The sequence below is a fragment of the Anguilla anguilla genome, chromosome 4 (genome assembly GCF_013347855.1).
Source record: "Anguilla anguilla isolate fAngAng1 chromosome 4, fAngAng1.pri, whole genome shotgun sequence".
Classification (NCBI taxonomy): domain Eukaryota; kingdom Metazoa; phylum Chordata; class Actinopteri; order Anguilliformes; family Anguillidae; genus Anguilla; species Anguilla anguilla.
Window position 1 is genome coordinate 10,803,525 of NC_049204.1, and position 25,857 is coordinate 10,829,381.

Below are 25,857 nucleotides of genomic sequence, written 5' to 3' on the forward strand. Positions count from 1 at the left end.
AGGCGTCATACTCTTGCTGTGTGTCAGTTGCCAGTCCTGAGCTAAACAAAAGCAGTAGGAAGAAACAAGGCAAATAATCTGTTCAGAGGGTGTCAGAAATCTTCCCCAGACGCATTCCAATCTCTGAGGGAAAAAGTTTGCATTCATTGGAGGCCACGGTCACCGTTATTACGCAGGATTAGCATTCAGATCTAAAGTTGAACCTGCTTTTCTTTTCTTGCAGAGCCGGAGTGGCTAAGGGGCAGCATTTCAGATCATATTTCAGATTTCTCTCAGACAAGCTGGGAAGGCGCGAGAGAGGGCTTGTTTCTTTTTTCCTTTCCGTCTCTATTCCCGAAGAGCACAGAGAACCAACGAGGGTGGGAGGGAGGGAGAGCGAATGAGACAGTGAAACGGATAGAGCTCCAAAGGAATTTTCAAGGATTTCCCTGTAGCCCGAAGGAAGCGTTTTTGAAGCGGAGGTGAGGGAAAAGAAGGCTGAGATGGACGAGCAGCCCCGGTTGATGCACTCTCACGCTGGAGTAGGGATGGCTGGACACCCCGGCCTGGCTCAACATATGCAGGATGGCACAGGAGGAGCGGACGGAGATGGAAGAAAACAGGACATAGGAGACATTTTACAGCAAATAATGACCATAACAGACCAAAGTCTGGACGAGGCACAGGCCAGGTAAGGTGTCAGAACGATGCTCGCAGTCTTGCTACAGTGTAGCTATCACAAATGTTTTGATAGTTGCCTATCGATCTCGTGGGGGTGGGTGGGTGGCGGATAATTAGATAACTTAGCTCTCTGAGATGACATTTTAGCTAGCGAGGTAATGATGGACCTAAATAATTAGCTGTGACTGTCTAACTAGCCTGCTTGCAAGCTAAGATCCCGCGTGCCAAACGCCCCCTAAACTGCAGTAAGGCACCGAGAAAACAGTTTTGGTCACCAATTCATGGAACTTTTCTAAATATAAAAAGATACTTGCTTTGAAATAATATTTGTTGTGCCCCACATTTCTTGCTGGCTAGTTTTAATGCGAATGCATGTATGTTTATTAAAGCTGAACTGTTTATTTAGCTGGCAAGAAGTAAACATACTTGAGCGGCGCATTACACACTAAAGTGATATGGATGCAGTATATGACGTTTAATTTATGCATCTGAAAATTTTTCTATCGTTATAGTAATCAAGCTCAGTTGTAATTCAGTATGGATTTGGCGTGAAAGCATGCGTTGTTTAATTGCACTCGAGTAGGCATCTAACTGGCAAGATAACAATACAAAATTTGGTGCCTCAAAGTTGACAGCAAGTTCATTTCAGCAGGTGAAGCTTTAAAGTTTGTTAACAAAAATAAACCATGAAGCGGGGCTCAACGCGGTCTGTAGGTTACATCAAAAAGTAACCCCATAAAAACGTGCATGAAAGGGGATTTTTTTGTGATTTCCGTTCCCGCATGTTTATAGCCAGCCTATAACACCAGAAAAAAAAATCATGTTCGTGATACAATATTTTATGCAACAGCAGCAGTAACGTTGCCTAAGAAATAGACCTAACAGACCAGTGCTGTGCGGGATGTTCAGACGTGTCGTTGCACGTGCGTTATAATACTTACTGAAAACACGGTCAAAATATAGACTGTCCCAAATAAATCAAATGAGAATATAAATTAAAATAACATGAGTTAACATTTTCAAAACGCAAGCGAAAAAAACCTTGAGTGAACTTATTCAGTTATTGTTGCTGTATATACATTTTGCGTCAATACTGCGCATAAAAGATGCACATTAACAGGTCATCAATTGAACATATTCACAAATCCAAATGTTATTCATGTTCTTTTACATGATAAATCTATAAAAAATGTATGATATAGTTGCTAGTACTGTATATGTTGCTGTCAAACTACCATTCACAATGTGAGAAAAGCGCTTTACTGGGCCCGCAAATCGTAGGGAAACAAATGCTGCGCGCGTATACCACCGCTAAAACAAAAAATAATAGTGTTGTTTCATAATATTTATGTATTGTTACCTAATCACGGTGTAAACGTATGTACCGAACCAAATTGGAAATTATGTTAAAATGCTCGATCTACTGCTAAATGAATAATATCTTAATTCTATCGATATGTTTTTATTATAGAACATAAGGCAAAGAGTCACGGATTTTATATTTTGACTTCAATTTCAAGTCTAGATTGATTATTTTTTATAATACTCTTTTGTAATTGAATATAAAAAAAGAATATCTTGCTCATGGACATTTATTTTTAATGACTGTTACGTTAATAGTAGTTTAGGCCTACGTGAAATAATGTTAGGCATTTTAAAATGTAATACAGAAACAAAGTTATCTGTTTGAGCAAATCGGATTTATGATATAGCTTGTAAAATAACAAATATTGTATAGTGCCTACCGTGAAGACGCCTGCTGAAAAAAATGACTTATCAATGAGATGATTTGCAGTTAATATTTTCTTTTCCTGCGTGTGTTAAAATGGACTTCCTTGTTTTATTCTAGGAAACACGCACTGAATTGCCATAGAATGAAACCTGCTCTCTTCAACGTCTTGTGTGAAATTAAAGAAAAAACAGGTAAAGAAAAACGCTTTTACCTATTGTACTTCTAATAGCGAAATGTGAATTCTTTATTTGAGGATGCAAACGTTATAGAAATCTTCGACTTCAGGTGCCACGTCTTGACACTTAAGTTGCTCGCAATACATCCACATTAGATACGAATGTGGAATGACAATTGTTTTTTCATACATTTTTTCAGCGATAACAGTTTGAGGACATGTTTATTTGAATGTTTTTTGATATATTTTATTTGTACACTAGTTCCTGTATGGAACAATGCTGCTTAATGTTGTGAGTGTTAAGTAATAACTGCAAACTTAAGGTGAGAACAATTAAATCTGCTTTGTGATTAAATGAAAATTAAATGCCATTAACGGTTAAACGTGAACATGCAAAAGCGCTTTGCGGATCTAATATACTGTAAGCACAAAGATGAGGATGACTGATATTGACTAAAACATCAGAGAGAAATGTCATCATTTATTAGAGGGGGATAGTGGTTTGAAATTGACACTGCAGTAATGGGATTTCAGCACCTCTACGCAGAGATCAGAATGCATTACCGTGTCCATTTTGGGTTTTTCATATCTTGAGGGCTTGAGACCTAGAAGGAAAAAAATGTTAAGTTTTAAAAAATATATAAAATATTAAAATGCCATAATAATAAAAATTGCAATTGCAACACTTAAAAACGACGCCATATGCTCACTATCTGTGGAGTAGGAGTGCTAATGCCTGTTGTTTTGCCCTTTTTATCTTGTGGTGAGAGGTCATGTTTACTGAGTGATCAGGCCTTGCATTGAAGTGGTGCGTTGTGGCTGTTCGGTATTTTTCAAGGATTTGCTGTCCTTCCTTTTTCTTGACGTGGTGGTTCAGTGGGATTTTGCGTCTATACTGTATGGACACCTGAAGTTTGACTATGTGGAAAGCACAAAATTCACCTTAGAATTTTTCCGTTCAACTTTGACTCTATCTCCACTCTGCACATTGGCTCAAGGAAGAGCTCGAAATGTCTGTTTTTTCCTCTTTCGTCTTGAGCTGTGCATCCCTTCATTTGTTCAGTTTTAAAAATAAACAGAAGGAACCTTGTACCTAACTCAAAGTTGCAATCAATTGCCAAGCGAAATGCAAACTGTACGACTTCAATCTGAGGATGAGGAAATGTGTAGGCCTAAATTACAATGTGCGACATAATGTCATTTATTGTGCATGCGGGTTGTCAAAACTGCGTGGTCTGTCTCATTTGCATGTGTTGCATCCCTCAATTTGTGTGTTATGAGTGTCTGTGTGGCTGGTGTAATGACACAGGCTTACTGACATTATGAAGAAGGCATAAGTCATATTTCTAAACCATTTTATGATGACATTTTTGAAATTGGCACGGATGAAAGTCACCGCTACTGGGAGCGAGACAGTTTATTTTTCTCCTTTCATCTTTTCGAGACTTGAGGAAAGGCTCCCCTAAATGTAAATTTTTAAGACACCGAGACATTGCATTTGATGCAGATACGTTTTCGTTTTATTTCAGCTATTATCACATGAGTGAAACGTGAAGTGAGTCAAGGTGAAGAAATTGTGCCTTCCTAATTAAGCTTTAAGTTTAATTTACTGAGATTCCATTGCGGTTAACCCTGGAACAGAGCCTACCACTTATTTTTCTGTGATGTGGTGGTGTTAGTTTGATGTTTATTGAAGGCCCCCTCCCATAACCTACAGTGGATCAAGCATGTCTCAAGAGAGCAGGGGACCTTTTGGCCTGTGGTTTTCTCTTCTTTTTTGTTGTTTAACTTGGGTTGTTTTTTTTTTTTTTGGAGGAGTGAAAGACTTATGCATGGTGTTTGACTCCTTGGCGTTTGCCTGAGTTCATCCAAAGTTCGTATCCAGATGAGGAACAAAGTGACTCGGGCCTTTTCCTGGCTTTCCTCTCTCCTTCTATTGGAAACCAGGAACCGAGTTAACAGACCACTTTAAGAATGAGGCTTCCTGTTTTTTTTTTTTTTTTTTTTTTTTAATGAGCACGGGGTTATGTGTTTCATCCATTAAAAAAAAAAAAAAAAAAAAAACTTGTCTATAAGTAAAAAATCTAGACCTTAAAATTACCTTAGAAATTTTCTTACCTTAGATTTTTCAGTCTAACACATGACGTATAGTATTCTGAGGAGGGAGAGCTATTGGCCTGGGCTGTACAGGCCTACTTGGAGAAGGCCTTCCATTGGGTTGTCCCTGCTCTGGGCCACGAGATAAAAACACTGCAGGGAATCCCTGTGACATAGAAGATGAGAACCCCTGTCAAGGTTTTGTTTTACGAGACAACTATATGCCTGCCATTTTTGAATGGGATGACATTCATTTTCTAAAGCTGTACCATTGTCGTATTGTCCCTTAGTAGGTTGCCACAGTTGTACCATCAAAGCCAATGTTTTCATTTCTCTGAGTCACTTTTCTCATCTAACTGGGATATAAATCTGCTAAACCTGAGCTGAAGCATTTTTAGCGTGTTATTGTCAAATGTGATCCTATATATTTTTACATTTGGGGAAAAAATAAATGCATTGCAGGGCTCTGCAGTGCTCCCATTTTAGGAGCATTTGCTCATGAAAATTGGTGTGTGCTAACTGGAAAAATAGTTTAGGAACACATCTACTAATTGGGGTGCATTTGTGTGCTCCTAAATTTGTCTAGTTAGGAGCATGTATGCTTTTTGGAAAAATTCTAGCGTAGAGCCCTGGATTGTGTTGAACCTCACCATTCGATGAAGGTGAAGTCTACAGCGGTCTCTAAGTAGCAGTGCATCAAACGAAGAGGGTTGAAATGAGACACGTTACTGAGAGACTTTTCAAAAAATTTCATATCAAAATGGAACTGTGAGCCGCTGAAGCCTGGAAAAATCCCTTTTGTTGAGTAAACAATGACTTGACTTTCTAGGCTGACTGCCAAAAGTGTTTTTTAAAATTTATTTATTTATTTTTTTAAAGTAAAGGCAAGTTTCCTTTAAAAGGGGGCAGTGTCCTTATTTTCCTTGGCCTCTGTTCACTGTGGTTGAAAACTGCCAAGTGCTGGGTAGTCTGTGCGTACTTTAGTGAGAGAGAGGCTTTCTTAGAGCCTCTGCTTTTTTTTTTTACAGGGCCATTCAGCCTGTTGTAACGGACTGGCGAACATCGCCGAGATTAGAATCGGTAATGTGTGTACATCGTGCCAGCAGTGCTAAGCCGCGTGCCACTCTGAAATCTCCATGCTGCGTTTTGAAACATCAAATATGGATGAAAACGGCAGCGTTTGACACTTTATTGTTCAGGGGATTGTAAATGTACAGTTTGGGCTGAAACCTACCCTGAATGTGAAAAGCGTCGTGGATCTGAAAGATGAGCATGAAATGTAATTCTGAGCTTTGCATTCTGTCTTAACGAGTGCAAATTGTTTTCCTATTTTTAAATGTATATAGAAAATGTCTTGGAAGAATTGCCCATGAAGTGAGTGTGTGTGTGTGTGTGTTTGTGTGTGTCTGTGTGTGTGCGTCTGTGTGTATGTTTGCATGTGTTTGTGTTTTTCTATTTACATTTACAGTTTTGTTTACATTTACATTTAGTTTAGTAAATACACTTGCAAATTGTAGCTTAGTACAAACTATTTAATAGCCTAATCATTATGACAGAGAAAAGATCTGTTAGAATTATTTGTTTGAGGTCAAACTTTTTTTTTTTTAGATCTACCAGCTAAAATCTAGGCTACATTGTAATAAAAGGTTTGAGTAAAGATGAGGCTGAATCTTTCTCTTCTATTTGATGTGGTGTCTGGTCAATGTTTTGTACAAATTTTTGTCTTCTGATGACCTCGGGTGTAATTTTCAGTACATTTCTAATTAGCAGTGCACAGCTGTTATTTATACAAATGTGTCTATATTCTTTGAGCTTCCCCTTTTCCATGACTTTCAAACTCAAAATAACCGACAGTTCAATATTTTCAGTTGTTATTATTATTGTATGGGTGTATCTAATCAGCCTAACCCAATTACGCGTCAGCTTCAACTCTCGCAGGGATGGTCCTTTGAATTCATAGTTCCTTCAATAGTGGCAAGTTTTCCAGGTCCCAAGGCAGCAAAGTATCCCCACGCCATCACACTACCGCCACCGTGTATGAATGTTAGTATAAGGTTCTTGCTGTGAAATGCTATATTTGCCTTATGCCAGGCCTAATGGGACCTGTGTCAGCCAAAAAAGTTCCACTTTTGACTCCTCTGTCCATAGAATATTATCCCAAAAGGCTTGGGGAACAACCAGGTGATTTTTATCAAATGTGAGATGAGCATTGATATTTCTCTTGGTTTCCAGTGTGTGCCTTGCTACTCTCCCATGAATTCCATTTCTGCCCTGTCTCTTTTTTATTGTGGAGTCATGAACACTGAACTTAGCTGAGGCTAGAGAAGCCTACAGTTCTTTGGATGTTCTTGTGGGATCTTTTGTAACTTCCAGGATGAGTTGCCACTGGGCACTTGGAGAAATTTTGGCAGGCTGGCCACTTGTGGGGAAATTCACTACTGTTCCAAGTGTTCTCCATTTGGAAATAATGGCTCTCACTGTGCAGTCCTAGAGCCTTAGAAGTGGCTTTGTAACCCTTTACAGACTGATACTGTATATTTCAACAAGCTTCTTTCTTGTCTCTTCTGGAATTTCCTTTGGCATACTGTCATTGTCGTAACTCTGTGGTGACTACTTCACTCTGATGGTAAGGTTCAATATGAGTGATGTTTAGATTCAACAGGGCTGGCTGCAATCAAGCCTGGCTGTGTTCAATCAGCGGAATCTAATTATCAATTAAATTTTGTTAATTGGTTGATTGAGTAACCAAGGGAGCATTGGTGGTATGAGTGTTTGATAACTTTTTCATTAAATAAATGAAATAATAATTAAACAGTTTGTTGTATGCTTGCTCAGTTTCCGTTTGTCTAATATTACATTTTGTCTAAAGGTCTGAAACCATTCGGTGTGACAGTAATATGCAGTAATAGAGGGAATCAGAAAATACTTTTTCACGACACTGTAAAATAACAGGAGGACTTTATACTTATATTTAGAGTAGACTTTATATTTAGAGTAGCTTCCCACCTTCACTTTCTGTAGTCATATGACAATGGACATTGAATAATAGGCCTAGATTCTTGTTACATTTATGTACTTGTTATTTTTATTAATTAAATCTGATATTCTCTCTCTCTCCCTACATATATACTGTATATATAAAGCTTGTACATTGTACATTGGTTACTTTTATTTAATACTGTTCAGTTTCTATTTCAGTGGACCTCAGTTGCATATATTTGTGTGGAATATGGATGATAACACCAGCATGCCCTGCAAAATGTGTTAATAATGATAATAATAATAATAATAATAATAATAATATGATTTTGAGGAATCCTGTAGTTGAGGTATCCTGTAGGCTTTTGCTTCCCTTTTTATAAGCAGCACGTGATAACCCACTGCATTAATATTGCGGCCTTCCTACCGCAGGTAGACAGCGCTGGTATTATTTTCCGCAGCGGGAGTGAAAATGGGCCTAAAAAAAAAAGAAAAAAAAATCCCTGTGACATTTACCGATCTGCGCGCCGTGCGAAACGGGTGCAGAGCCGCCGCGGCGTGCGGTCGAGGCTTTTCCCCGTTTTCTAAAGGCTGAGCCTGTCCCTCTAGTTTTTACATTGTTGCGGACGCATCCCCTGTGTATAGCAAAGGAGTCGCCCGCCAACCGCGTTTGTCAGAGGGGATGCGGCCCAGCGCTGCTCGCGCCGCGCGCATTCACTGCATCGTCGTAACGGCCCTGAAAAGCCATGAATCCGCCATTGTCTGCCACCCCTGCGTGACCCCTGACTTTATTTCCTGTTAAACGCAGAGAATGCGGTTTACTAGAAAATGGAAACTATGAAAAAGCTTTTTGATTTACATCAAAAAAGTTATATAAATGTAAAACTATAAATACATTCATAACCTGGAAATATTATTGTATGACATTACCTGAATTATTTATGTTTTAAAAGCCTGATCATGCTCTTAATTACAATTTGTTATATAATGAGTCTTAAGTAGACACATATATCAGATTAGTCATTTGTGGGCTAATTGTAATTTTTAAAAACAATAATTTGACCCTTTTTTCCAAAGGAAAAATGTTTTGATTTTTTGTTATATTTGTTTCATTTATATAAATGTTCTTCTCTTCCTGTTCTTCATGCAAATAACTTTTTTAGTACAATGGTCACTAGGAGGGTATGTTCTATCACTAACAGAAAGAAAAGTAAAATGAACATGTTTTTATATCGGCCAGCTCTGCTCCGTATAAAATTTTTAAATCGTTCTGGGAGCTTGTGGATCATCCCACTCAGGGCTCTGCAGTCCTCCATTTTTGCTCCTGAAAATTGATGTGTGCTAACTGGAAAAATAATTTGTGAGTACATTTACAAATTGGCATGCATTAGTGAGCTCCTAAATTTTTAAACTTCGGAGCACACATGCACATTGGGAAACACGTTTGCGTGGGGCCCCGCCACCTCGAGATTCTTTGCGTTAGCGCATTAGCTTCAGGCGACAAAATCGAACGTCGGGTGTCTGCCGGGTGGAGAGAGTCACGGGCGAGGGGCCGGTTTGCCCCGCGACGTATCGATGTCCTCGACGCGTCGTTCGTCCGCCGCGACGCGCCGGCGGCCGGCGTGGCTGTCGTGGACGAGGCGGCGATGCGCCCTGTGGTCTCCGCTGCTGCTGTGCTTCACCCCGCCGGGGGGGAGCAGCTGACTGGGTCTGCCGACGCGTTGCCAAGTCTGAGCGGGCCTGAACTCGTGACCCCCAGTGTGTATTTTTACTGAAGCATGCTGAGCTATATGAAGTAGAATACCGCACTGTATAAACAAGCACAACGGCGTATGCCACTTGCAGGAAAGGAGGAGGAGGAGGAGGAGGGACCTCTGTGCAAGGCCGGGGGTTTCTTTTTTTCTCCGAAACGCTGCTTTTCCTCTTTTTTTTAAAGCGCCCCTCGCTTTCGTTCCGTTCGGTTTTCTCTCTTGCAGGGGAAAGGGAATGCCGAGACGTCTCGAGAGTTCAGGTTATTGACGAGGCGCGCGTGCGTGTGCGTAGGTGTGTCTTTAGAAGTGTGTGTATTCCTGTTTGTGTGGGGATGAATTTGAATGTGTGTGTGTGTGCATGTGTGTGTGTGTGTGTGCATTCATAGTGCTGTGAGTTGTGCTTGCGTATTTATGTGTAAATGCCTTTAAGTGTAAGCATAGGAGTATGAGTTAACCTTATGTGTGTGCATGAGCATGTCTGAGTAGAACCATTTTGGACAGAGAGGTTGGCACGTACAGGTTGGCTGGGTAGGTAAGGGAAGCCAGACATCAACTTAAGCATTTCTGGGTGTCAGGTTTCAGGCCTGCACTTTCTCCCCTGGAGCCTCTAGAAAGACTGGATCTCATCCACAGCCTGTAGAAACTTTCCTTGACTTTTAGGAGCCTAAAATATTAAATAGGATTTTTGGAAATACTGGTTCTTTAACTCATGGAGGATAGGTTTGGATAGTTACAGAATTTCAGACCTAAATTACATTAAATGTATTTATGTTGTTAATATGGACCATATAGGGTTGTCACATTTATTAGTTAGCCTTCATGTAGACTGTTATTTAAACGGAGTCACAAAAATATAGCTATTATTAAAAATAAGTCTTTGCTTTTTGTCAGATTTCTTCACTTGTCACAACTGTGCAATTGCTTTTGAGACAGTTATTTTTTCTTGATCGGTAATTGTGTGTTATATTTTAAGATATATATTTAAAAGAGCCTGTTAAGCACCAGAGATGTATGACGTCAATTAGTGTAGCTTTTGGTTTTCCTTATTCTGAATGGAGTGATTTTTTTCATACCAAAAATAAGTTTGTTTGTGAACAATGGTATGGCCTCTTCCCTCCCCTCCATGAAAAGGCTGTGTCTTCATGGCTGCACCCACATCCATGTTATGTAACGTCTCAGACACCGACAGTACACTTCCAAAAATACACTCAGACAATGAGCCTCAGCAAGATCGAACCTGGCAAGCTCAAGCACATGTATTTTTAAATTAGCTTGTTCTGCTGTCCTCGTATTGCTCTGTTGTTTCCCTTTTGGTTTAATCGTTGTCCTCCTTGTGTAATGGTACATGCAGTTTTTGGTAGATAGTAAGGCTCAGTTCAGCTGCTGTTGTCTCAGTCAGTTGGCCCTGTCGGAACATAGTCCACACCATTCGGCATGCTTCAGTTTGGTTAACCAGCATCCTAATTCTGATAGGGTATGATCTTTAAGGCTTGATCAACTGTCTGAAGACCCTCCCACCTATACGCGTAGTGATTTAGTGTGTTACTGCAGGATTCGTCAGAACTGGATAAGCGAAAGTGAACGGCAATCAATAAATATTTCTGTGTGTGAATATCTGTGTATGTTTTGTTGCTGAGCTTTTTTTAATAAACATAATCATTTGCGATGGGACTGACAAACATTAAGTGAGATGGAAGGTCATTTTAAGGTAGGGGCTTCTGACAATTTTACAATGACATCATTGAAAAGGAATGAAGTAGCCCATTACTCATAGGAATTGTCAAGTTTCATGACGCACAGAAACTTGTTCCTTCTCTGGCACGGTTTTACATGCTTTGCACCCCAGCGGACGATTCTCTTGGTTTTTAAAATATACAGTGGCATTCCATCGTGGCCAGTGCTCATGTTATGCCCCCCCCATTCTGACTTTGTGGAACTTTTTCCCTTCTGTGTGACTGCCCCAGCTTTATGAAATTTTTGTCATTTCCCTTGTTGACCTCTAACCAGAATGGTAGGAGTCCCATCAGTAGCCTTGCAGGCCAGTGCTACCCAGCCCTGTTCCTGAAATGAAAACCTACAGGACCCGTTAAATTCAGGAACAGGGCTGGGCGGCCCTCTTGTTAACCATCCCCTGACCCCTCTCCAAAATCATCTGGGCTGAGAGGTTCCAGTAGCCTATATTTTTTGTTGGGATATGCTGCGGAATGATCATGTAGCTTTGAAAACCCCCTTTGTTTTCATCTACTTGTAGACAAATAACATCCATTTGTCCATTGCTTTATCTCATTTTTTTCTGCTCTGTGTCCCACTAGTGGTGAAATTGCACAACCTTCCACAACTAAAGATGCACCTGATCTTTCAGGAGTAATTGAGTCTGCATTTGTCCTACTCTTTAAATATACTTCTTTAATGGTTTAAATTGACTTTGGTTTCATGTTTCTAATAACCTGTTATTACTTTACTGTACTTTTAAACAATTTTGTTCCTTTCCCAGATTTTCTTCCATATTGGCTGCATTTTCATTTCGATGTGTCTAATATAGTCCAGAAATGTTATTGTGAATTTTGCTTGATGTTTTACTTCTTGCAATTTTCCACAAGCACTCTGTGGTATGCAATTACAAAATTTTTTTTGTTTTTTTTTTTGTTTTTTTTTTGAAAAGAGGAAATAAATGGTTGCCACAGTTGGATCCTATCCTCTGACCTGTGATACAAAGGCAATGGCTAAATCACTGTTGCTCTTTGAACAGGCAGCATTTAGGTTGTGTCCAGGGCTAAAGAGCATAAATACATGAAATGTAAAAGTATAATATTTACCCATGAAGTGGATATTTACTATAATGAGACAGTCTGACAGACCTAATTGTAGGAATTATGACATTTGAACTGTATATACTGGCAATATTAATGACTGCATGCATGGAACCATATTTCTTACTTACAAAATTCCTTACAAAATTAGGAAAGGGTTGGGGAGACTGTGATTCTGTCTGTAGGGTGGCCAACTTTCAGGCTGTTTGCAAATCCCGGGTGTTTGATTGCCCTCTCTGTAATGTTGTGCCATGTCTCTCTGTAACTCTTTCTGCTTTCCATGTCTGGCTAATGTGAAAAAAAACATAGAGAGGGTGGACTGTCCATTCTTTCTATTAACAAAATAATCGAATTCGGAAAGGTCTGTTTTTGATTGGAACCCGCATCCCCCACACATCAGTGTAAATATGAATGTAGTGTTATGCAGTGCTGTATCAGGTCATCCTGATTCTAGATGAGGTGCGTAAGTGCATTTCATTTGTGAATCGTCTTTTTCTGTACCACAATGTTGAATTAATCTTGATTCTCGTCTTTGATTCAAACCATTCCTTAGGTAGAATTTATACAACAGTGGCTGTGGGCCACTATTGAGCCAAACCTTTCACTTTTCTAATACCTGGCTCCTCTCGGATCCTGTTAACTTATCAATTTGACAGAGGTTTATATGGTTATCATAGCAGCCATTTTGAGAAATTAGAGATTTCGCATTGTTTGGTAAAGTTGTTGTACAATCTCACAATTTTCTATTTGCGATAAGACTTAGCTGTGAGGGAAGGCTTCAGCAGCTGCATTATAGGGTTGGTGGTGCAGAGTATTTAAGTGAAAAGCTGTGTCTCTTACCTGTACGAAGACTCTGTTTCAACTTGAAGTGTACTTTTCACCTCTTTGTCATTATATAATTAGGCGTCAAGTTTGCAGTTGAAGAACCACCCCGAGAACAATGGCCTCTTTCATAAATCTGTACCTGTGGAGTTCATTTCTGTCTTCCAGCAAATCCCTTGAATGTGCCCTTGTTTATCGAAGAGTCGCATGACTGAATCAGCTTAACTTTTACCTAGAAAAAATCCAAGTCTATCCAAAGGCTAGTTATTACGCTCAATCTTACTCTGAATAGGTCTCCATTGTTCCATAAATTAGGCAATTTTAATGCCATTATTGTTTAATGCAAGTTAGCATGAAAGTATTTTCAGATATAATTCACTTTGTGCCAGTACGCTGGTTTATAAACCTATATTGTGAGATTTGGGATTGGACATTTGCTGAATGTTTGTTGCATTCCAGAGTTCATGCCATTGTTTTTTGGAGGACAGGAGGGTTTTAAAGTGGCCAAACTGGCTATTGTTTGTTAAAGGGCAACAGAGTATAAGAGAGGGTTTTGAATTAGCAGAGTTTTAAAAACGGTACGATAATTATATGGAAGAAGGAAAGAAAACAAACATTGTCTTTTAGAGGAATGATATGTAAAGCAAGCGGCACTGTAACTATGAAAAAAATGAACAGGAGAATATTTAAGAAAAGATTTCTTATTTTTCATTTAAAGTTTTAATTTCTAATTTCAAAAAGATGCAAGGAGTCACTCATCAGGACGATGGTTTCACTTAACCGTAGGCTACATACTATACTTGGAAAAACAGTTTGGGGTATATTTTGTAATTGACCAGAGCATATAGAAAAAAAGAATATTGTGCTTTGCATGCTATTGCTCACATTACTGTAAACCATCATTATCAATACAAATCATTTTGTATTGTGCAACATTTTTTCATTGACAAAAAAACTTGAAAGGGCTCAGCTATTAATACCAAGGCATACAAGCCCAAACACTGATTTTTGTTTATCAATTATCTAAACTGACTTTCAGCTTGCAAGTTGGGAGATACACTAGGCTATTTGTTCCATTTTATGAAAACTCACACTATTCCATAACGGGAAAAAAACAATATTTTAGCCAACAGTTTTCCGAAAAGAAATGAAGAAAAATGCCCTTTGCCCCGCCAATGTAAACTAAGGCATGACAAAATGCCTTTGAGAATGAGGACTTGTATAGGCTAGTGTATACATCTTACAAACATTATAAATTTTTACTGGTGTCAAACACAACGGTTCCTCAAGAGAGGCACTTGCATTGGGAGCTCAGCTTTTTTCTTTTTTTTTTTAAACTATTCCTCAACAAAAGCCCAATTTTTTAGCCTGTGTTTAAACAGTGTTATGTTTCAGCCCTGGGGATGACCCATTTATAAATATGACTAGCAGCATGATGTAATGTTATTTTTGAAGAGTGGAAAGATGGTGTGTTACAAAGGTTGGCGTGATAATGCTGGAATGGACTGGAGATCTAATTTAGAGAACAGAATGCGTTGTCAAGAGTCATATCAATCCAATGAGATGTTTAGCACCTGTCCATTTCTGCTAGACAAAAGTCTTGACAGTATCCTATTACCTAGCAACTCTCTATGGGCAAGGGGTTTTACTGTGGTGGGAATTTAGTAGAACCTGCAGATATACAGGTCAGCTTAAACTACTGAATCTATAATATTTTTTGTCGGGAAAATTTAACTGCATATAGCCAAAATGAGAAAGAACCAGGAGAAAATGACTTGACACTCACCCTTTGCTTGTATTCTTGGGTGCAAAGTAACATCGTAGAACTAGCACATATTTTTGTCACATAAAGGAGCTGCCATTTTTGTTTAAAGGCCTTCTTTGTCATTTCAGCGAGACTGTCTTTTAAAGCCAGAAAACACAGAATTCATTTAAAAAATAATGTAAACTAGCAGCCCGGAACAGTTTATTTTACATTGTATCAATACAGCTGATGTAAGTGTCCGCTCTAATAAAATACGCCGTGGTACAGGCCTACGTGCCCTTCCTGTTGATGTCTTTCCGAAGATCGGAGGCTGAATGGCAATGTTTCGCTCTGTCGTGCGAGTGGAGCTTCGCCTCTGTTTATCCGGGGTTCTACATGCTGATGCAGCAGCAATTGCGAAATATGCGGCAGCATCTACAGCTGTTCCCCCAATTGCGCTGCCTATTCAACTTCTGAGACAAGCTAAATTCCGTTGGTGAACTGACAGCGTCGGCAGTGTCAAAAACGTCACCGTCAGGGCTATGTTTTTCTTCAGGTTTGAAGAACCCCCCCCCCCCCCCTTCCATTTTAAATCTTAATTATTAACCCATATATTGGCAGCCAGTCGGATGTGCTTGAGTAGCCACGTAATGCATTTTGCTCACCGTTATTACCAGGCTTAAATTCTGAACTCAAGCACAATTAAGGCTCCTTATAAATTATGCAAATGATCACTGGCCTAATTGAGACGTGTTAATCATATTTTAAGAGCTTAATTAGGGGAATATAGCTGTGGCGTGATTTGGTAATTAACTGTGTCAACAAGTTTGGAGCGAAACGACCTGGCTGTGCCGTAGAGGAGTCCCCTTCCCGCGTTTACTACCTGCGTATGTTCGCGAAGGGGTCCGAGAACGAGCGGCGCACCTTTCCCATGACCTTGCTTTTAAGGCACGGTATACGACGTAGAGAGAGGTATCTCTCTCTCTTTCTCTCTCCCCCTCTCTCTCTCTGTCTTCCTCCTCTCTCTCTCTCTCTCTGTTTCGCTCCCTTTCTCTCTCCCCTCTCTCTGTCTTCCTCTCTTTCTCTCCCCCCTCTTTCACTCTCTCTCTTCCTCCTCTTTCTCTCCTCCTCTTTCTCTCTCTCTCTCTCTCTCTCTCTCTCTTTCTCTCCCCCTCTTTCTCTCTCTCTTTCTCTCCCCTCCTCTCTCTTTTTCTTTCTCTCTCTCATGTGCAAACAACTCTGGCTGCGGGCCTGTATTAAATTAGCTTTAATGGGCGTGCGAACGTGTGAATGGAGGGCTCGGCGTTTCCTGTTTTGTAATTGTAATCACCTCAATGACAGCACGAGGAAGACGGCGTCTAATAATAAGCGCCGTGGCTCGCAAACGCCAGCGGCCCGCGGTACGAATGCCCGCTCGTTCATACCCGCGTGCGCGCGGGGGGAATTGATTTTACAAATAAAGGAGGAAAGGGTGGCGAAAGAAAAATCCTTCTTTAATTGCCATGTGAAGTACAGCAGTTCAAGATAAGGTGTTTTTTTTTTTTTTAACCTCCGCACAGCTGTGGCACTGTTCAAATATGCCAAGGTACACGATTTCTCTTGAAAAGGTAATGAAAGATCGGTGGTGGTGTCTTATTGTAGCAGTGTGAAAACAGTGTCTGCTGAGTTCAGACGAGGGAGAGAGAGAGAGAGCGCACACATACTCGCATCCAGTCATCCGATATGACTCGTTTGCAAATATATCTTTGCTTTTATTACTGTCACAACAAGACCTTTTTTTAGGTCTCGCCGCAATTATAAAGCACTGGTCTGTTATCGTGTAACGATAGAATATATTTTTTCTTCTTGTGATTTAAAATGGCTTCTGTTGTTAGTTGTTTGACAGATCACATTTGAGGTGGTTGCACTTTAATGGTCCGCCACTTAGTGTACAAGAAATTGCTTAGGACTGAAATTTGCCTGCAAACACGGAGAGGTTTTATCAGCTGCAGGCTCTGTGTTGGTGTTTGAGTCACTGGTAGCGATCCCCGCCCAGACTGAACACACAGCTGCAGCTTACAACTGCAAGAGCGTAAGACAGTGACGGAGCGAGTATTTATTTTTCTATTGTTTTTTTATTTTTATTTTTTATTTTTTTTTCGGCTTTTGGTTTATGGCCTTGTAGCTGTGTGTGATAATTCCTGTTGATCCATGCAGGCTGCGGAATCTCAGATAACCTCCCAACAGACACACACACACACACACACACACAAATACACACACACATTCTCTGCCCCCCCCCCCCTGCTCCTAATCTAAACATTTCATAAATGTATTAAAATCCACAAATGTGTCGCGTCCGTTAGAGTCAGCAGCCAGCGCCACTCTGAAATGGTGGTTGCCATACCAACACCCCGGGAGTTCATCTTCCTTAATTCGAGGGCTGGAGTCGTGTTTCCCCCCCCCCTCCCCGGGCCCGGCGCCGGATGCAGGCTGCAGCAGCGCGGCGTAGCGGCCACGCCGGCCGAAAAAAAGGGGCCCGGCCACCGATGCGGCCCGGCGCCGGAGCTGCGAGGGGGCCTTTCACAACTTAGCAGAAATGACACAAATTAATATACACTACTTAAACCAGACCAAGATTAATGGCTCTCTTTCGCGGCAGCTTAGTCCAACTGTCACTCGCCGGGTGCTCGTTGGACAAAATCAACACTAATCAACATTTATTCCTCTTTTGCCCTGGGCTCAGAGGAGTGCTGGCGGGACTGCATCGTCCCCCCCCCCTCCCCCACCCCACCCCACACACACACACACACACACACACACACACACGCTCGCACGCGCACGCCCGCCCCACCCCCCCCGTCCGTCTCGCTACGCTTTTCACCTCTCATCCAGCGCCGCCATACATCAACCCCCGGCGAGCCGCGCCACTCCTCGTAGAAAAACGAGCTTCTTTCCATCAGGGCGCATTAGATCCCTGATAGATTTTCGCTTTTAATTTGCATTTGATATTTTACACTGTAAAGTAAGTGTTCCCTCCCATCACCATGCAGCTTGTGTGCGCATATATACCCCCACCACCACACTTCCCCCCTCTTATTCTGAGGCCTACAGTATTCTCTTATCTCTGTCCTCAGCCTCCCATTGCATTAGCCGTATCAGTGTGCATTATGTTGGCAGGCGCACACATACATTATGTACATACGTAAGTAGATTCCCCCTCAAAGCGGCCTCATTCGCTCCTTTTTTATATTGCTGGGAGGCTGAAAATCCCCATGTGTTTACAGGGGCTTGCGCAGCATTAAGGGGAAAACAATGCGAGCGGTTTGCAGAATACCTGGGGCCTGCTGGCACCCCCGGATTAGCGTCTGTCGTCCGCCGCCTTTTCACCGGCTCCCGATCCTCGTGCCTCCGTTTAAACCCCGTTTATTTTTGAAATTAGCGCGGAAAAAGGAGCGCTTCCCAGATTTCAGCAGGTACCGAATTCAATTACGTGCTATTCACGGCTAGCCGCTGCTAGCGCCCCAGCAGAATCTATGTGGCCGATTACAGCAATTATGTATTTGACCACGTAATTTTGAGTCTCTGGGAGATGTTCGGCTGAATGTGGCGCACTAGTAAAAAATGAGGTTTAATTTGATAATTATAATGTTATTCATTTGTGTTGCCATAAAATAATATCAGCATCGAGCCTGTGTGAGAGCTTCTAGGATCCAAAAGGAAAATGGCTGTTTTTAAAAAATTTATTTTGTGAGCAAAGATTTTAAAATTCCAGCACTGTTGAGGTGAGGGGGGATGTTGTAAGTTGGGGGGGGGGGGTGTCAATAACAGAAAGCAATGCATCGCAATGAGGTGTGTTTCACCGTGCCGTATGCTAATTTATGTTAATGAATGTCAGCGCTACAGATTTTTTTTATTCTCCGCTGGGGTGAGAAACAAAGGGCCATCGCGGTTTCCCCCGCGTCCCGACGCCAGGACCGGCAGCAACGGGACGCGAGGTGAGGGCAATAAATTTAGGTTCCGTCCTCCGCCGCGGGACGTTCTGTCGTCCCCCTGCCCCCCCCCCCCCCCCCCCTCGCTCATGCAGGGCCTCCTCTTCTGGAAATGACACCAAATATCACATCCCCCCCCCCCCCCCCCCTCAACCCCCCCCTGCTCGTTCAGTACTGCCTGCCTCTGCAAATTCTTCATAATTACACATGCTAATGTCTAGTAGTGATGAACTGCTGTTTCTCATTACATCCTCTCGCTTCCCTATTGTGTCTGGGAGGAGAGAGGGAAAAAAAGGAACCGTGCCTCGTCCGGGATAATGTATCTCCGTGGAGAAAAGAGAAGATTCCCTGGATCATTGTACTCACAGACAGAATGCTAAAAATAAGGATTGCAAACGAGCTAATCTGGCGGCTCTTTGAATGTCATTCGAGAAGAGGTGTTCTATTCTGTCAGTTGATTGAGGGATGACAGACACAGGTAGCTGTATTGGTCTGGCTCACCTCTCGACCCTGGGTGCCCAGAGAAAGGGGACAAGCTTGTCAGTGGCTGTCAGTGCTGGAAATGACATCCGCAGTGAATATGTACGTGTCACATTGATTAGACCCATTTCTTCCGCTCGCAACAAAACGTGTGGCTTTCTCCCTGTGTCACCACCAGGCCGAAAAACCAAAATCTCTTTTGTTATCAGAAAGGTTTCCATTACATGTATTTTCACAAAAAAACGTTTGAGCACTTTTGCCGGTATTTTGTGGATAAAAGTGTCCCCCTGACTATTTAAACCTCCAGACTGTGTCTGTGGTATTCCTTCTTCGTTTGTGGAAACAGAAATCCATAATCAGATGTGAAATGCATGCGCATCCTGGCATGACAGTGGAATTACTGTTTTCTTGTCTTTGAGAGCCGTCATTGTTGGTAATTTTTTTGTGTGTCCTTTTGGAAATGCATTGCTGCAGTAAGTGGTTAGATGCCCATGAGAGTGTTACTCTCTGCAACACTTTTATGAGCATAAAAGAGAAGAAGGAGTATTTTGCAAAATGAAATTAGAAATTGACAATTTTCCAAGTGGAATAAATCGTAATTCTTTCTTGTTTCAGGAAAGGGCAAAAAAATTTGCCTGCACTTACTTCCTATTTTTTTTGACAGCAGACTTCCTGTTTTTTCTTTTTTTTTTTTTTGACAGCCGAGTTAATTCCTGTCCTTACTGTAGACGGCGAACTCGCGGCGTTTCCCACCGCGCGGCGCGGCGCTCTGACCCGTACACCGGCTGTGCGTACGGCAGGACGGAAGACGAGCGGCTTCGTTTCACCCGTCCCGTTTCCTAGAATTCGTTTTTCGGGGGGCCCGACGCACTCGGCCCGAAAAGTCTGAGATCACGCGAGGGCCTCGTCCGACTTAAGAAAAGGGAAAGGTGCATCGGAGGCGGGGTTTTTTTGTTGATGATTGGCGCAGCGGCAGATTTGCTCTGAGACACTTTTCAGTGTAGTCATTAATCCCTGTGGTGCCATCCTGTGTGTGTGTGTGTGTGTGTATGGGGGGGGGGGGGGGGGGCTGTTTTACATAACCGGAGCAATCTCTAGCTGCGTTGTGGGGGGAATGGCAGTTCAGGTGGGCTCTCTGGATCTTTAAATAGAGCGCTCCAGCGCGGCGCGGGGAGCCGGTGTGAGCGCGCAGGCCTTCCGCGGCGAAACCGGATAAATCCGCCGGGGGGGGGGAGGGAGCGCGTCGCCCGATTTGGATCGCTTCCCGGCGCCGACACGAGCGACATCGCAGGTAGCTCTTAGCGCAGCGGGGCGAAGTACAGGATCTCTTGCAGGGGTCAGCGCTTGGCACGCTCGCTTGGCAGCGGAGGCACATAAAAAGAGCGCAGGGGCGACGGCAGAGGGTAGAGCTGGAGCCACCCGTGACACCCAGAGGGGATTGTAATTGCTGCTCTCAGATTCTAGTGCTGTTCAGTTGTATTTATTTGCTAGTTTAGGATTTATGCGATTGAATAATTTTGCTGTAAATACTGTGAATATTAGACTGATAATGGATACATTAGCACCTCTGTGATGCAAACACAATAGAAATTGAGGTTGTTCAGAATCCTGAAATATTTGTTTTTAAAATGTAATTCTTAATATAAGGTCAAAAAATGCCAGTTATAAAAATTTGAATCTTTCATGTATTGAAATTGTTTTGCTCCCTGCCTCTTTTTTATTAATCAAACCCTTTTTTCCCCTCAATTTCTGACAGTGTCGTGTTGTATTATTTTGTGTTTAGTGTCTTGGTCAGCCTCTAACTCTGAGGTTTGTGTTTTTGAGGTTCTTCTGTATGTTTTGATATGCAGGTTAAATACTATATAAATTACATGCAATGAGAGCCTAGTGTACACTTTCTTGGCACAGGCCTTTTGCAACTATAAATAAGGACAAAGAGTATATTTATCTTTGTCATTTGGTTCCAAAATATAGGTTAATACGGAATTTGACCTTGAAAACATTGTGTGAATTTCTCTGGCTCACATTCTGGAGCATAAAAAACCATTTTAACAATGGTTTGATTGAATATTTCATGGCTCCTCCCTCCCCAGTACCTTTGCATTGACAGCTTTAAGCCCTCTTCCCTTCTGTTTGCCAGATTGTCTTTGCCAGTGTTAGTTATGCATAGTTAACTCCTCCCGGTATTCTATAAATGACTGTCATTTCTTTTTCTTTCTTTTGCATAATCAGCGTTATATTCAGCTGTCTCCTCTCTCGCACCTTTGGCTCGCGGGCGATGCTTTCGGAATGCAGAGATTGGGAAGGGAGGGGTCGGGGGAACAGAAGGGGGTTGGGGGGGCGCGCGCTTAAATCACATCTGGACTCGGAGCTGGAGCTCTGCGAGGGGGCGGTCCTTCAAGCTGTGACCCACTGCCCCGTGTATGTCAGGCTCCCCGCTCCATAGCAGAAGACTCAGCCGAGAGGCAAAGTGTCTGTTCAGAGGGCTCCATTTTGGCTCAGGCCTTCTTTCCGCGACGCTCTTAATCCGTCACAGCTCTCTAAGCGCTGGGGCTAATAGCTGGCAAAAGCGGAAAGGCATTTTTCTAGATTGAGGAGCCCGACTACAGTCGAATGGGTTGGACTGGAGATGGATACGACATGCACACACAAGGCTGCAGAGGTAAATATGGGAACAGGAAAACGCATTTCCTCTCAGTCTGACAGGACTGCAGGCTCAGCGTCCACAACGACCACGTCTATGTTTTGGAAAGGCACGCGTACCTGAACAGCGCTTAATGGTCAAGCTAAAAATAAAATTCGTAGAGCCGCAGCGCAAATTGTAAAGCGTAGCCTTCTCATCTCATGGCCACAGACAAATCGGGCTTATCAGAGCCCATGAGTTAGGCCTATGTCTTTTTAAAGAACACTGAAAAAAAATATTAATTAAAAATGCATCAAGTGTACTACTAACGGCGATTGAAAACGTCACGGTTTCAAAAACCGCAAGAATTTTACAAGTTACGGTTTCTAGCCACAGCATTCAACGTTCCGTTTGACACTGCCCTGTCAAAATTCCTCTTGCGAGTCACATTGTTTCTGTGTGCTGTGTGCCTGGCTGTGTAGCGGCTTGGTAGTGCCAAATATGGTGACCGTGTCGGTGTACCAAGAGGAGACCGTGAAAATGGCAGAAAATTTTAGATATCTAAAAATTGAACAGGGAGATGCTGAAGAAGACGGATCGCCTATCCAATTTACAAAACATACCGACAAAAATGGCCATCAAAGGGTCCAACACGTCTAACATGCTTTAGCTTCTTAGCGATCACCATCCATCTTTGCATGCCCATGCATGGTAAAAAAAACCATGCATGGGCATGCAAACTGGCTAACCTTAGCTAAGTTTAGGGCTGGCCCAAAACTGTTAAACTCACCATGGCAGAGCAGACCTCTGTGCAAGCTTACTTTCCTTTTCATTCAAGCTGATTTTGCAGTGATGCGGCATCGCTAAAATGCACCTACTTTTCCTCACCTTACGTAGCCTGTATGTTTTCTGTATAAAGTCGGCTTTCATGCTTTATGTGCAGGACTGTAAGAACGACGTGGAAAAATACAATAAAACGTTTAATTGTTAAATTTTTAAACGTCGGTAGTGTCACACAATAACTTACCGCGTAATAATCGTAAAACCGCGAAACCGTGATATTTCGTCCGACTATAATCGTGCCGTCAATATCTCATACCGTTACATGCCTAGTCAGGTCATAGCTGCCTGACCGAATGATTCGGTCTTCTGTTTGTTATGGCGCTGTACTAATTGATCTGAGGGCAAAGGATGGGACGTTTCAATGAAAAGTTGTCAATGCGCTCGAATCCTCAAAATATTCGCACGCAAACCTCTCTTTTTTTGTTTACCAGTCACCGAGCAGACTGTTCTGTTGCCGAGGGCGCTCCCTCAGAAACCGCGTCGACGCGACGCTGGCGATAATTTCATATTCTAAAGAGGGGCGCGATAAAAAAAGAGGGTTAAGAGCTTCGAGGGTAGTTTAACCTTGATGAAACAGTTGTTTCAATGAGGTTGATTTTCTCCCATCCGTCTTCATCCATCACGGCGAGGCTGAAGTATGCAAATGAGGCCGGCTGATAGGAGTACAGTGCGGTTAAATGGACCGTTTCCAATGTTCTGCGTACCGCACTGACAGGGCCATACTACTTACTCTCCAAATTTAGTGCATCTTCAATAATTCTCTCTCTCCCCCCCCCCCATACCCCCTCCATCGCCCCAAGCCTCACCCCTCACGCCATATCAAAGATGTACGGCATAACGTCAAAAAAATGTGGTGACTCATAAAATATTGATAGTAGGTAAAAATTTTTCTTTTTTTATTTTTTGCGCAGGAGCATTCTTGTCTTTTAACTGTGTCAGCACAAACTGAAACGGTTATCTATGCCCGTTTGTACGGATTTTAATGCGGGTTTTACGATGTTATTTCCCCCCAATGCGTTTTTCACCTCTTCAGGATCAGTATCATTGTACACCATGGACACCTCTTAAAAAAAAAAAAAAAAAAAAAAAAAGTTTTCGAGTATGCAGTGTTGGAGAATTTAATTTGACTCAGGATTCAGCAAAATTATTGCCGCCGCACCTTTGACTGCATAATTACACTTCTGGGGTAAACTTTTTTTTCAGTGTAATTGTGGTCATGTTTTTTTTTATTTAAAAAAAAATTACATGCAGCTTTGTCGCTTTTTTTCCTTTTTTGGGGGGGGGGGGGAGGACTGTCTCTGTGTGCTCATCTTCGTTCGTTGTTATATCAGAGCACAGAACAAATTTAGTAGGGTGCGGGGTTTTCCCCATTTACCGTGTCATATTTTCGTCCATGTTGTGAATATTGCCCCTAATGTTTTACTGTTAATTTAGCCGGTTGCTGACTCGAGATGTGTGTTTATCGGGATTTTTAAACGTGATTATGACATTTATTTGTTTATGGGCTAATGAAATATACAGTTTCAGGTGCAGCTTGCTTGCATAAAGGCCCTGTGATCATTGCTTTGCAGTTTTTGCTTTATGACTGATGTAATTGGACATGTCTTTTAAGCATGTAATGCAACGTTTCAGTATGCGTACATGATATGTATGTAAGATAAATTATTACGCCAATACAGTGAAGCAGAGAAGAACCAAGAACACGCTATTTGCATGTTTGGAGTTTGAACAGACTTGCCGTGTTTTTGTAAGACGGGCGGCAGTACTGAACGTGGCGCAAAATATTTGACTTCTGTGATTTATCTCCTGCTCGCTGAAGTGATTGATTTTACTTCTGCCGTTTTTATCCCCCAGTTCACAACTCATTTCATAGCACATCCTCCAGCGAGGGTGGGAACACAGTCCGTGTCTGTCTTTTTACTGGACAGCCACTGTAAAGATATAGCTGTCAATCACTCACTTCTCTCCCGGGTCCCCTCTGAATATGGGCTGTGTGGGTGGGTCTGAGGGAGATTGATGGCTCCCGGAGCCTATTGGGCAGGGAGGCCCATCGATCTCTGTCTGGAGCCCCTCACACAAGCCTGCAGCCCAAACCGCTGAGTGCCACTAAAAATATTAACATTAATGAAGACCGGTTAAAGATTCACGTGGAGCCGAAGCGAATGAAACTTTACGAGGCCAGCGTGCCGTAAAACGTTATGATTTATTTAGCGACACCGAGGCTCGTCAGTTATTGCTCGGAGGCGGCAACCCCTTTGTGACGCCAGGATGTGGGGGATTTTCCTTGATTGGCGGGTGGCTCTTGTGGAGCGGACGGAGTTAGATGGCTACTTTGGTTAGCCATCGCATTCACCTGTTTTGCTCCTCAGGTGTAATCTCAGGTAGTCGGTTTTACAGAATCAAGCTTAATGATGCACACTGATAGATGACATATGAAAATAAGAGATGTGTATTAGTAGTAATCTACTGTTTTGGTCTAACTTGAAATTTGCGTTTTGGTGGTTAAAACATATGATATTTGTAACTACTAGAAACTAATAACTAATAACAGCTATGTACGCCATTGATTGAAATCTAGGATTAAAGAAAAAAAAAACACATTACTAAACAATTGTAATTAAACATAACTGTTAAATCAATCCTTCTTTTATTAAGAAGGTGCATGTCTCTCCTCTCCGGTCCCTAATGATGATATGTTGTGCGAGCACCTGTCAGCCTGTATGATTAATTGGAGGGAAAACTTGTGGCAATTTGTCAGGATTTCCGTAGCCCTGGCCACCGCACCGGTGGCTCTGCTTACACCTCAGCGAAATCCAAAGAGAGGCATCAGGAGTTCTTGCGCTACGCAAGTTGGGCCCTCCTTTCCTAATTAGTTGATTCGAGAAGGGCCCGAGAGTTTTCGCTGGCTTCCAGAGCGGGCCAAGTCAACAGCTACCGGCGGCCGCTAATTAAGCGTCCTCCCCCGACCGTCGGCCATTTCTGTCCATTCCCTCCGCCTTTCCGCTTCCGCGACATCGACCCGCGCTAAACAGCGTGTTCTTTAGGGCGTCGGTTTCCCGTTTTTGGTATGCCGAGTATTAAGCTATCGGCCTGAAGTCCGTGCAGGGCGTGGGTGGCGGACGTCGCGACCGGGCCTCGTTGCGCGGACTGAGGCGGCACGGTTCTGCGTG

The 25,857-nt window shown here is 42.3% G+C and overlaps 1 protein-coding gene across 4 annotated transcripts in view; it reads left to right on the forward strand.

Moving 5' to 3' along the window:
- The window catches only part of pbx1b (pre-B-cell leukemia homeobox 1b), an 80,777-nt gene continuing 54,920 nt past the window's right edge, over window positions 1-25,857 (forward strand). For 2 of the 4 annotated variants that reach the window (XM_035414909.1, XM_035414912.1), the window contains exons 1-2: window positions 2-670; window positions 2,510-2,583. In XM_035414909.1, the coding sequence (XP_035270800.1) occupies window positions 483-670; window positions 2,510-2,583 (262 nt within the window). In that variant the 5' untranslated portion in view covers window positions 2-482. Of the gene's footprint in view, window positions 671-2,509; window positions 2,584-25,857 lie in introns of all 4 variants that reach the window. The other 2 variants (XM_035414911.1, XM_035414910.1) reach the window with 2 other exon arrangements.